The sequence below is a fragment of the Miscanthus floridulus genome, chromosome 19 (genome assembly GCF_019320115.1).
Source record: "Miscanthus floridulus cultivar M001 chromosome 19, ASM1932011v1, whole genome shotgun sequence".
NCBI lineage: Eukaryota > Viridiplantae > Streptophyta > Magnoliopsida > Poales > Poaceae > Miscanthus > Miscanthus floridulus.
Window position 1 is genome coordinate 77,427,419 of NC_089598.1, and position 12,194 is coordinate 77,439,612.

The 12,194-nt window shown below is 44.7% G+C and overlaps 2 protein-coding genes and 1 pseudogene across 2 annotated transcripts; 1 reads left to right on the plus strand and 2 right to left on the minus strand.

The window, feature by feature from the left end:
- Window positions 1–307: 307 nt before the first annotated feature.
- On the plus strand, window positions 308–4,289 carry LOC136527897 (probable inositol oxygenase). Its single transcript, XM_066520752.1, has 10 exons — window positions 308–577; window positions 700–805; window positions 2,519–2,805; window positions 2,925–2,984; window positions 3,083–3,135; window positions 3,303–3,425; window positions 3,515–3,584; window positions 3,692–3,770; window positions 3,907–3,988; window positions 4,091–4,289. The coding sequence occupies exons 1-10, from the start codon at window positions 547–549 to the stop codon at window positions 4,115–4,117; spliced, it is 918 nt and encodes a 305-aa protein (XP_066376849.1). The 5' UTR covers window positions 308–546; the 3' UTR covers window positions 4,118–4,289.
- Window positions 4,290–4,419: 130 nt separating this feature from the next.
- LOC136527898 (uncharacterized) lies at window positions 4,420–5,168 on the minus strand (annotated as a pseudogene).
- Window positions 5,169–10,617: 5,449 nt separating this feature from the next.
- LOC136526213 (uncharacterized) lies at window positions 10,618–11,953 on the minus strand. Its single transcript, XM_066518958.1, has 2 exons — window positions 11,041–11,953; window positions 10,618–10,943 (listed from the first exon to the last, which is right to left on the minus strand). Exons 1-2 carry the CDS (start codon window positions 11,951–11,953, stop codon window positions 10,618–10,620), a joined length of 1,239 nt encoding a protein of 412 aa, XP_066375055.1.
- Window positions 11,954–12,194: the final 241 nt, after the last annotated feature.

Consider the following 12,194-nt stretch of genomic DNA (forward strand, 5'->3'; position numbering starts at 1 on the left):
AGAAAAGAAGAGAGGAAATTAAATAAATCTGAGAAAATAGTAGAAAAGATAAAAGAAAAATAGGCTACTAGTCAATAACAAGCATGCAATGCAAGCGCAACGAGGGAGAAAGGGGGCAGTACCTACCACAAAGAGCGTGAGGTGTCGCTGTCATCCACAGGCGCAGCTCCACGCCATGGCTGAGTCACCCCCGTGTCCTAGCACATCCGAATCCCCCGGCTCCGGCGGATAACGCCACCACTAATGTCTCTCTTTCTCTCTCGCTGACCGTCGGCTGGGATCTCCCGCGCTCTGCTTTTCTTCTCCCCTGCCTCGTCACCCACAGCTGTTGCCCGGGCCTCACAAGCTACCTCTACCTTTGCCGGCTGACACCGGGGCCCCGCGCCCCGCGACCTCCTGCTATAAATACCGTGCGGATTTCGCCTCCGGAAGCAGGCCGTCGCTGTTGCCGTGTTCTTGGACTCTGTTTCAGTTCGTGCTGCCATTTTCGTCAAGGCTAGCTGCTTCTTCTCCTTCTTTTTTCGCGCAGCCGATCCATCGGGGAAGATGACGATCACCATTGAACAGCCCCAGCTCGGTGAGCTTCTGTGTTTTCTTTTTCTTTGTGTGTTCTTCTCCCTGTTTGCCTGGCTGGCTGGCGTAATGGCGGTGTATGATGCGAGAAGTTTCGTTTCCTGATGATGAATGGTCATGGTGCAGATGTGGTGCCGGAGAGGAAGGTCCCCGCCGCCGGCGACCCTGCGGAGCTGGTGCTCGACGCCGGCTTCGTCGTGCCGGATGCCAACGCCTTCGGCAATACCTTCAGGTAAAACAGACTAATAACTTCGGCACTCTTCCCATCCCTGAAAAGCTATGTTTGAAAGTAACGTTCGCTGATTTATTACGAGAGAAAAATATTATTTATTCGTTAAAATAGTACGGCTCATAACACGAACGAACAGACCTTCTTTCGATGTGTTCTTGGATCGTCGATGACACCATATTATTCGTTGGTTCAAATAGTACCGTTTCATATCACAAGCGAACGTGCCTTCTTTGGGTGTGTTCTTGGATCGTCGCCGACACCAAAACTCAAAAGCCAGAACAGCAGCTGAGAGAAAAGTAGTGCTCTGCTTCTCCTTCCAATCGACGGTCGAGACGAGAACAGATGCGTCACGGCTTTTTCCCCCTCATGTCTTTAATAATTTTTATATATAAAAAAACAATCGGCAAATCCACATTCTTACGTGGCAGGCCGAAAAATTGAGAATAATCGCACTTGCATAAGCACAACAGCATACAATAAAGAGATTTGTTAAATTTCCGCTGCCTGAATTTTAGTTTTCTTTTAGGAGATGGTTATTGCATATATTTTATATTAAAAGTGTAATTTTAGTTCGTTACAATTTCTGTAGACACAATTTGTAATTTTTTGTTTCGAGAATAAAAAATATGTTAGACAAAACTATAAACCTGACAAAATCTGATATGTATTGGCACAAAGACAATTTAATAATTACAATTATTTCTATAGTCAGGCAAGGACAAAAATTTAATATATTATGAAACAAAGACAAATAACAAAAGTGATAATTTATTTGTACTAATCGGTAGTATAAGAGTGTTGTCAGAAACCAGCTTAAAAAATTAGGCACCTAGGAGAAGTGTAAAATAAAATGATGCCATGCCAAGCTTGTCATCACAAGGCAAAAACGAACAAACGAAATTGGCGGACGAAAAGGTTGTGCTGCCGCTTCGACGTCAGATCTCAGATGCCACTCTGTTCGACTACGACCGCTGCATTGTGGTACAGGATCCAGCAAGGGGAATTTGTCATGTACCACTGAAATTATTGTTAGTATATATGTTCAGATAATCAGATCAGATATGCTTTTGCAAATAAAATTATATCATTTAGAACGTAAATTGAGGCAAAAAATTTCGTGTGTCTGAGGAAGGGAAAGGAACTAAAAAAAGGCCAAATAAGAAACAGCTTGGCATACGCTCCCAAAGAATTTCTGGGTGTCCACGACAGTGGCCCCACGTGCACCCATGATATTTTTGTGGCCACTGTACCTAATTGCCTATGCTAACACGGAGGATTTATTTATTTATTTACTTATATATATATATATATATATATATATATATATATATATATATATATATACACACACACACACACACACACACACACACACACACACACACACACACACACACACACACACACGACTAATTTTTCCTTCCTAGCGGTGGGTTGTGGCTTTTTTTTTTGCGATAAGGCTGTGGCTCTGTTAACATGGATGGATTAGTTCCATTGATTTCATTGAAAACTGATTCAGTGGTTCAGTGACCACTGTGCCTGTGCTAACACGGTGGGTTTATTATTTATTATCTATTTTTATTTTATTTATATATACACGGCTAATTTTTGCTTCCTAGCCCTGGGCTGTGTGTGTTAGCATAGATAGATGGAACGAAAAAAGAAAAAGCAGGAGCTGAAACGAAACGCTGAACTGAACCGTGCTGGCTGCAGGAACTACGACGCGGAGTCGGAGCGGAAGCAGACGGTGGAGGAGTTCTACCGGGTGAACCACATCAGCCAGACGTACGAGTTCGTGTCGCGGATGCGGGCCGAGTACGCGCGGCTGGACAAGACGGAGATGGGCATCTGGGACTGCATCGAGCTGCTCAACGAGTTCATCGACGACAGCGACCCGGACCTGGACATGCCCCAGATCGAGCACCTCCTCCAGACCGCCGAGGCCATCCGCAAGGACTACCCAGACGAGGACTGGCTCCACCTCACCGGCCTCATCCACGGTACTCTACTACCGCTTGCTTTGCTTTGCTTGCTGTTGATACAACTGCGTGTAGTCGCTGAAACATGGGGCCACGCTTTTCTAGCTCTAATGACAAGCTTGATTAATTGCCATTTTCAGACCTGGGCAAGGTGCTGCTGCACCCAAGCTTTGGGGAGCTGCCTCAGTGGGCTGTCGTTGGTAAGCAAGTGAAAACCAAACTTGACAATGCAAGAAAACTTCACGTCTTCTAGATGCATAATCCTCGAAATTCCGCCTCTGCAACCTGTGACTTTCAGGTGACACCTTCCCCGTCGGCTGTGCGTACGACGAGTGCAACGTCCACTTCAAGGTAAGCAACAGCAATCATGAAGCAATTGGGAGGAATGGAGGATGCAGGGCACCGCAGAATCAGAGAAGTCACAGTCCAGTGCTGTAGCGTCTGGGGCTGGGTGCTCTGCTCTGTTCGTCCCTGACGGCCTCTGAATTCTGAATCGAAATGAACGTTAACTGTTGCAGTACTTCGAGGAGAACCCTGACTACCACAACCCCAAGCTCAACACCAAGCTGGGGGTCTACTCCGAGGGCTGCGGCCTCGACAACGTGCTCATGTCATGGGGCCATGACGACTACATGTACCTGGTCAGTATCTATACGCTTTCTCCTGCCGCAGTGTGTTTTGAAAAAGAAAAATGCTGACATGTGCGTGTGTGTTCATCTCATCTCGTCAGGTGGCCAAGGAGAACAAGTGCACCCTTCCTTCCGCGGGGCTGTTCATCATCAGATACCACTCGTTCTACCGTAAGCCCCCTCGATCGCTCATCCTCTCTTCTTTTTGTATATATGTATATACAGAACGAAAGTTTTCAGAAGTTACAAGTCAGGATACATGCATTTCATTTATGCAGCCCTGCACAAGCATGGAGCCTACATGCACCTGATGAACGAAGAGGACAAGGAGAACCTCAAGTGGCTGCATGTGTTCAAGTAAGACAAACAACACCAGATCAGTCGGTTGCAGATACTTACTTGATATCGACGAGATATGGACACTTTATATATATACAGGTATAATGATTAACAACTGACTGGTGCGCGCTGTCCTTTTTTCTTGTTGTTGCAGCAAGTATGACCTGTACAGCAAGAGCAACGTCAGGATCGACGTGGAGAAGGTGAAGCCCTACTACATGTCCCTGATCGATAAGGTGTCTACTGATATGTGCTCATGCATTTGGCGTCGTCGTCTCTGTCAGAGAAACCACATTCTGATATGAGCTTACCTGTCTGAATTTTTTTTTTCCCTGCAGTACTTCCCCGCCAAGCTAAGATGGTGAAAACTGAAAAGGGCGGTCTGGACCTGGAGGGGAACCCCCAAGAGCTGTCCCGAGTGTCCATGTACCATGTAGACTACGAATACAGTATATGTGCCATGTATGATCTTTTTTTATACACTAGGTAGCGTGCTCGTGCGTTGCTACGGGATAGCTAAGAATTTATTCTAAAAACACACGGATCGCACGGTAAGATAATAATACTGTAAAAATTATATATCAACGTTAAAGTTATAGCTAATCCAAAAAATAAAGTTTGTGAAATTAACAGTTACGTAGAGCAAGGCGTCACAGGCTTACAAACTCTACTTTATAGACCTTTCCGTGATGCGTCTAAAATGATGTTTTATATCGGCAGGAAGAAATCTCCGATATCAATTTCTTTCGTGCGCCAATAAATCCACGAATAAGTTCCGCCGCATCTCCATACCATCATGTACACAGGCTCGAGTATATATGTTAATATTAGTGCCTGTTGTATGGGTAATACTGCGTCTCTTAAAAAATCTTCCACAAAAACTTAAAATAAAGTGTTATACTTACCGTATAAATATGTGTGGCTTTTGTCTATTTCACGTAGACATATACTGTAGAATAAGATATCCGCTTAAGTGTCTGTGGCAAGATTCACGATCAGCGATATATAGAAATAGTTAAATCGTAGGTATTATTATTGCAAGCCATAGTGACTCTGAGTTAGTTACCCATCTATGTCCTCTGCAATGTTTTCTTCCCGTCTGAATTTTTATTCGAAGACATCCTCATTCCATCTAGGAATATGTACATTCACTGCGTTCGTGTATTGTAAGGTAAATCCAAAAGTGTACCTAGCATACATCAGCGCTGGTGTGTCTTTACACCAGTCTTCAATAGGTCTAGGATCAATCATGATAAGCATCTTCTTCTTCTGATCGAAAATATAAAGCATATATTTTCGAACGTGCAGCCATGGCAAAAGAAACTACTAACATGGTAGCGTTTAGAATAGTATATAGGAAACAAGTAATAAAATCAGAAGCAAGCGACTTACGTATCTGCATTGTGCTAAGCTATATTTCATATCCTCACATACACCAATCGCAACAGCCATTTCTTTCTTAGTGTATTTTTTATGGTATTCTGGCATTTTTTTGTTAAAGCACACATTTTCTGGAAGAGAATGATATCGAGAGTCAGGATTAGTATAACTTGGCCTACTTTATACAATTAGGAGAACAACAAATAAGACAATATAATATAGCACGATAAGAATTTTAAAAATGTGCTTACACAGAATCTTAGGTCCATGTGATGGTTCGTAATACTATTGTATTTCTTCATTGTATTGTACTCTTGAGCTGCCTGAAAACGAATACCTAAGTTGAAACAGTTCTCAGAGATGTCTCGATTATTCATTAACAACTCTTGTAGGTCCTTGACACTTAGGGCAATCATGGAGGGATAAAAACCTTTAACCCAAGGCTTCCTGCAAAGCATTAGACACAGATGATGGTTTTTGTCATATAAGATAGCACACTATTATTAGTAAATAAAGTAATTAAAATAATCATGTAGCTTACTTCAACGTCGCTTCATCCTGAATTGCCATGACGTAATCACACAGTAACTCAGCACATCTCTTCCTTGTTCATTGGCATGTCTTTCATGGCCTCAGATGGCTAGAACTCATCAGGGTCTTGGTTAGCATGGACTTGTGGGGATTTATTCTGAGTTTGTATGGGTTGAGGGGTGCCCATTTGAACCACTAAGCATTTGGCCTCCTCATAATGTTTTCTCTTTTTCGTGGACACTTGATTAGCCATCTTTGGATTCTCTATTATGGCAGAGTCGCTTGGGCTTCTAATATTTTCATCCCTATCAAGATATGGAGCACCCTTTCGTTTGTTTAACTCTGATGATAGCAAGATCGCCGCAAGCTTCAATCTAAATTCTTTCATATCATCCTGCACGATAGTATGAACCTAATTAATTATTAATTAAAAACCCACAGCTAGTGCACACTCATAACTTGTGGTAAGACGCATAGTTTACCTGATTGAACTCGTCTGATAAATCGTTCCTAGTCCAATACTCCATAAAGTTTATTAAGAATAAATCGCATGAAAAACTACATACAACATTAATAGAGGTTCAGGCTCACATTAGATCAAAAAGGCAAAGACACATAAAATTCAACTTATATGACATGCCATTATTTTTAACGTACCCATCTGTTTGTAATAATTTGCCACAGAAAATCTCCCTAACTGGCCAGGTATCAACCTCAACATCTAGCCATTTGTGCTCTTTCGGGTCTGTCTCCTCCAATATGAAATCTATCTGTTTCTGCAATCCACGTCACTATTTGTTCATAGAAGAATGAATCAATCAGCATTTCTAAAATATAAAATGTGTACAAGTAGCTGTGTTAGGAAATACCCACAATTCTATTGAGGTCAGCACGTCCGAACATCTCGCCCAAAGAGTCTAGCACCTAAACCTCACGTTTGTCGGCATTTATAACAGCAAGGTACCAATGTGTATTTGTAACATTTATTGGAAGAAACACCTATCAAATCAAATAATAAACATTTTGCCAGGCATAAAAATTTGATAATGAAAGACTAATAGACCATTTAAAAAAATTGCTACCATATCATGCTTCAAGTAAGCTAGCACCCTTTGAATTAAACTAGGACGCTGTGAAGTGCCACGGTTAGGGTAATTGGCTTCAATGGTCTCATCCTTTTCTCCATCCCGCTTCATGATTGCAACTAAGCACGCAGTTTCAAGATAGACTGTAGCTCCTGGCCTCTTTTTCAAACTCTCATGGGCCTTCAGCAGTTTAATATAAGCATCTATGACCACCTCATGGATTCCTCCCGCTCTAGCGCTACGTGGCTCCTCACGACGCGCTCCATGCACGCTGTGCAGCATGGTCTGGCAACTGCAAAGACACACGCAAGGTACAGGTAGACAAATTAAATGTGTAAGTAATGGGACTCATACATGGGTGGACTGCGGACACGTACGTGCCACGGAGGCTACAGAGGTCCTCCATCAGGTGTGGCGAGGTCACGGCGACAAGTCCGGCGATCTCGATGACTATTTCGTACGGGAGCGCTAGTAGCGTCCGCCGCGCCACCCGCGAGGAACCGCTCCGGACGGAATTCGTCAGGGTTTATCCATACCTTGCTGTTCCTCCCAATCTTGTGTATGTCCGTTATGACGCTCGCTGGCATGCTGTCGGTGGATGCCTGGTGTTTCGAGCGATCGCCGCGTCCATGGCACTGACATTGCGTTAGTGAGATACTATTTGTGCAAGTATTTAATTGAATAAAAAATGCATTGTATGTGTTAGTAATGTTCTGTTACCTTGCCTATGGCGTTAGAACCTCCTTAAATACAATATTCTTCATGAAAGTTCCATCCACTATTGGGGTCTTCTTATTCTTATCTTTTTTATTTGATGCATTCTTATTTTTTCCCTCGACATTCTTTTTAACATTTTTCTTCTCCATCTTTTTGGCCTCCTCCTCCTGTGCATCCGCATCAGGAGGGAGGGCAAGGATCTTAATATTCGTTCTTGACGTGACTCTAGACATCACAACGTACAAGCTGACCGTGAGAGAACACCGGTGCTGTCACACCCAATTTTAAGGATAAAATTGAATGCACAAAACTCGTGTGTGCCCAGGGATCAATTCACACACACAAGCTGACAAATTACATAATGTATCATCACGGTGTTCATACATCAGATCCATAATATAACTTAGTCTTACATTACACAGCGGAATATAAAAAGATAACACTCTCGTGGGGCTTCATCACAGGGAAAGGTCAACTGGTTGACCACAAGCCTAAAAATCCTCCGAAAAATCCTCATACTCGTTGTCATCTGTTACCCATCTGGGATTTTTATCCAAATAAAGAGAATAAACAAGCGTAAGTACATCCCGTACTTAACAAGTTAACATGGGGTTATGAAGCTCAAAAGAGGTTGATACTGGTTTACTACAGTTAGCATTTTTAGTAAATCAAGCTTTTAATATCAGGTGTTATCAAATTATGCTTAAGCTCCCATTTAATCCCATATGAACAGATATCAGGGTCAAGTGTATCATATAACATCATAGAACATCTTAAATGATCATCATCAAGTATCCAGTTATTCTGTGAGTTTTCCTGGGCCACTCGTAACTATGAGCACGGCTGTTATAACAGTTTGTTACCCTCTGCAGAAGTGGTGCACATTCACCGCGAGTCAGTGATCCCCATATGCCCTGGGTTAATTACTCCCATGTCACTACCAAGGTGAGCGGGCATGGTACACTATGAAGCCATTTCATAGGCTTTCACTAACAAGTTAGGGCCGCTAGGTTTCCTTGGCAGGCAGATGTAGGAACCCTCCCCCTTCCTATGGCACATATCCATCGCGGCTATACTCATAGGAACAGAGGCAGCCCTATACCCAACGTGGCAAGCCCCATTTGCGCCAAAAAGGTAACCTCTAATCTAGCTAGAAAATGTCCTATTACTGAGCTAAAGTCAGAGCCATATGACTCTCCCGGTTGCACTATCAGTCCTAGCTTTTGCCGACAGATAAGTCCTTATGGAGGGCTGGGAGCAACATGATCAAGAGTCATTTGCACCTTTGCCCTATGGAACCGTTGTTATAAATCATGTTAAACTCTTAGTTCCATAGAATCATTCATCATCAATGTATATCAAGTTCAGTTAGAGCACTAGCAATCTACCCATATGCATTTAACCCATAGGAGACAAGGAATATGATAATCAATCACTAGGATGTCCTTACGGGTATCAAAATTAGACACATGTAAATGAGTAATTGATTAAAGTGAAATAGGACATCAAGGTAGGCCCATGCTATACTTGCCTTGGTTCACAAACTCTTGCTGGTCCTGCTGGTCAGTCGAAGAATACTTGGTCTCCAATTAGATGAAAACTGAGGGGCTCTTAAGCTATTTGACCTCCGAAGAGGTATCTTCTAATCTCGACCGCAGATCGGAAAATGGACTGGCTAGAATCAAACTGGGGGAGAGAAGAGAGGGGCAGACCCAGCCGGCGCAGTGACTGCTGGTGGCAAAGCTCCATTGCCAGCGGCATGGAGGTCACCGGAGCGCGCGGAACACGGCCTATGGGCCACGGTTCGGAAAACCGGAGGCACCAGGAGTTAGCTGGGGTGAAGGGGAACTTGCCAAGGCCGTTACGATGGCCGGAGGAGTGAGCCTGAGGCGGCGGACGCCATGGCCAGCAGCCAAAGCTCGCGGACGCTCACGAATAGGGCCCCAAACAGCCACGAAATACCAAATTGAAAGCACAGGGGGAAGGAGAGGGAGCACGGCGAAGCTCACCGCGACTTCAAACGGGGACGAACGCGACTCAGGGACGGCGTTCCATGTGGAGGTGAGGCCGGCGGCCGGCGAAGCTCTTCCGTGTGGCGGTTGCGACCTCCGTGGCGTGGGCGAGGGCGAAAACGGAGTGGGGAGAGTAGGGGAGCGCGCGGGGGGGGGGGGCTCGGCTCCTTTTTATCGAGGCCGAGGAGCGGGGGACGCTCCCACGACGCACGTCGTGGCGGCGGTTGCAGCTGCGTCAGGCGCGGGCAGGCGGTTTCGAGCTGCGCGGGGGAAGGGGACGCCACCGACATGCGGGGCCAGGGTGTCAGCGGCTGGGGAGAAGGGAGCAGCGGCGGTTGCTGCCAGGCCGTTCGGCTGGGCTAGGCCGGCAGCGGTGCTAGGCCGCGCAGCGTGCAAGGGGGAGGCGAGCTGGGCTGGCGCGGCTTGCTGGGCCAAGCGAGGCGCGCGGCTAGGCTGGCGGCTGGCGCGGAAGAAAAAGGCCAGCGGGCTGAAGGAGCTGGGCCAACGGGCCGAAATGAAGAAGGGAGGGGGAAAATGAATTTCGCATTTTTTTTCTTTTTCCAATAGATTTCCAAAAGCATTTTCAAATAGGTTTTGAATTCATTTGAACTTTGAATCAAGATCAATTCATCACAAAATTAGATATGCAGCAGCATGTATGCATCAAGAAGTTTCTAACCTTATATTTAATTTTAATTCCACAAAATTTATTATTTTCCTATATTTTAATGCACACATATTTGCATAAATAAATCATATTTACTAATTTTAAAAGAATGTAATTTTTAGGGTGTTACAGGTGCGGGTAGGTACACACCCACGTTTGGGATAGTTTGGCCCTATGACTTGTTGACCGGCATGGCAAAGCTCAACTTGATAGGAAACTGCTTCCTCTTAAACTGGAACTGGAACATCTCGTCATCGGACGGGCATAGCGGTATTCGAAGAAGGAATACCCGCTTCCCACCAGGCTGCCCCACCATGATTTCCGCATCAATTGTATTTCTTTGAAACCCCCTCACCACCAGCCTTGTACCATTGCATAGCCCATTGGCAGGGTCAATATTCCAAAACAATATGACAGGACACCCGAGCTTGAGCTTCAAGACATGTGGAGGTAGCCCGTTGGGGGTCAGACTGTTAAGAAACTCCTGATGGATAGTAGTTATGTGGATCATCTACCACGGAGTCAAAACTGTGATACACCGTCTCACCGTCCTGGAACATATCAATCATTTTCATATTGATCATGTCAACCCAATCGTTACGCGTAGATAAAATTGCTCTGGTGGTGATGTAGTCTTTGTCCGCCATATTTGCATTTAGATCTGAAAAGATGATGCTGATCAATCTATGAAGATCTTTCTCGGCATCGCTAGAGTACGAGACACAGATCTCATTTGGAATACGTACATTGCCATCTTTGTTAACCTCTTCCATTCCACCACCAATGCGCAATAGATAATCTGCAAACCATGGGTCACTCTGAGCCCTCATGTTGCGGACGAGGTTTAGGTGGCGCATGGATTCCCAAAGATACGACCTTCATAGAGAAGCACCGACTATTTGACCCCTGGATCCTTTTTCGCACAACAGGGAGGACCTGTCTGAAATCCCCACCAAGGACAACAGTCTTCCCACCAAACAGTAGGTCTGACCAGCCCATTATATCCCATAGGCTATTGTCTAGTGCTTCCATATTTTGCCTTTTTGTCATAGATGCCTCATCCCAAATTATGAGAGCTGCTTGCTGCAGCAACCTGGTAGTACCACTCTGTTTCATGAAGCTACAGCAACCACCCTCTTCAATAGTGAGGGGTATCTTGAAATGCGAGTTGGCCGTCCTCCTGTCTGGCATTATGGATGCTGCGACTCTAGATGTAGCTGTAGCCACGGCAAGCTTGTCCTGGCTACATAGTTTTGCGAGAAGTGCCCTATACAAAAAGGTCTTTCCCGTCCTGTCAGGTCCATCCACAAAGAACAACCCACCTTGTTTGCTATAGACAGCAGCCATTATCTCATCGTAGGCACACCTTTGCTCGGTGTTGAGTGAGTCGCACAATAGCACATCTTTGAGATTCTGCTCGATGCTAGCTTCCTCAAATATCTCATGAGGAATATGGCTAGCATTGTCATATGAGTGATCAATATCTAGAAGAGGAAATGACCTTATGTCCTTCCCCATAGACTGCAGCATGTTTCTAATGTCTATCAAAACCATCTGTTGCACCAGATCCGGGGATGGATTATTGTGGTTGTAGTCCTCTGACATTGCATCATAGTGTTTTTTCCACAACCAAATCACATCATTCGGCTCGTAGAATACCAATATTGTTGCAAATAGCCTTCGCAGAGAGGAAAGCATCTGGAAGAAAGTAGCTTCACTTAGACATTCATCCAGTGTATTGTCTTCTTCGATTAGACCCCTCCTTTCTGTAGCTTCACAGAATGAAGGCAGTAGCATGCCATCAACCATCCTAAGGTGTTTGTATGAGGTAGCACCAACAACATTGTTTAAGAGAACACAAAGAAAGTAGTGTTATCCCTCAGCAGGATGGGCCGAGATGACTCTGCCAACTTGGAAAATGGAATTTTTCCTTCTCTGCTAGAATTTACCATCAGACTGCCAGGTAAAATGCTCTGGGAAGTCCCGATACAAGATTCGGTGGGCTTCCTCATGCATCATGTTTGCCTCGAAGTATGCTGTCAGCATTGAC

What these genes read in the sequence shown, in the direction of transcription:
- LOC136527897 (XM_066520752.1), top strand. Translation starts at nt 547, where the DNA reads ATGACGATCACCATTGAACAGCCCCAGCTCG. An exon ending in AAGTGGCTGCATGTGTTCAA is followed by an intron (nt 3,771 to 3,906) that starts GTAAGACAAACA and finishes TTGTTGTTGCAG; the next exon opens with CAAGTATGACCTGTACAGCA. An exon ending in ACATGTCCCTGATCGATAAG is followed by an intron (nt 3,989 to 4,090) that starts GTGTCTACTGAT and finishes TTTTCCCTGCAG; the next exon opens with TACTTCCCCGCCAAGCTAAG.
- LOC136526213 (XM_066518958.1), bottom strand. Translation starts at nt 11,953, where the DNA reads ATGGTTGATGGCATGCTACTGCCTTCATTCTGTGAAGCTACAGAAAGG. An exon ending in AAGGATCCAGGGGTCAAATA is followed by an intron (nt 10,944 to 11,040) that starts GTCGGTGCTTCT and finishes CATGGTTTGCAG; the next exon opens with ATTATCTATTGCGCATTGGT.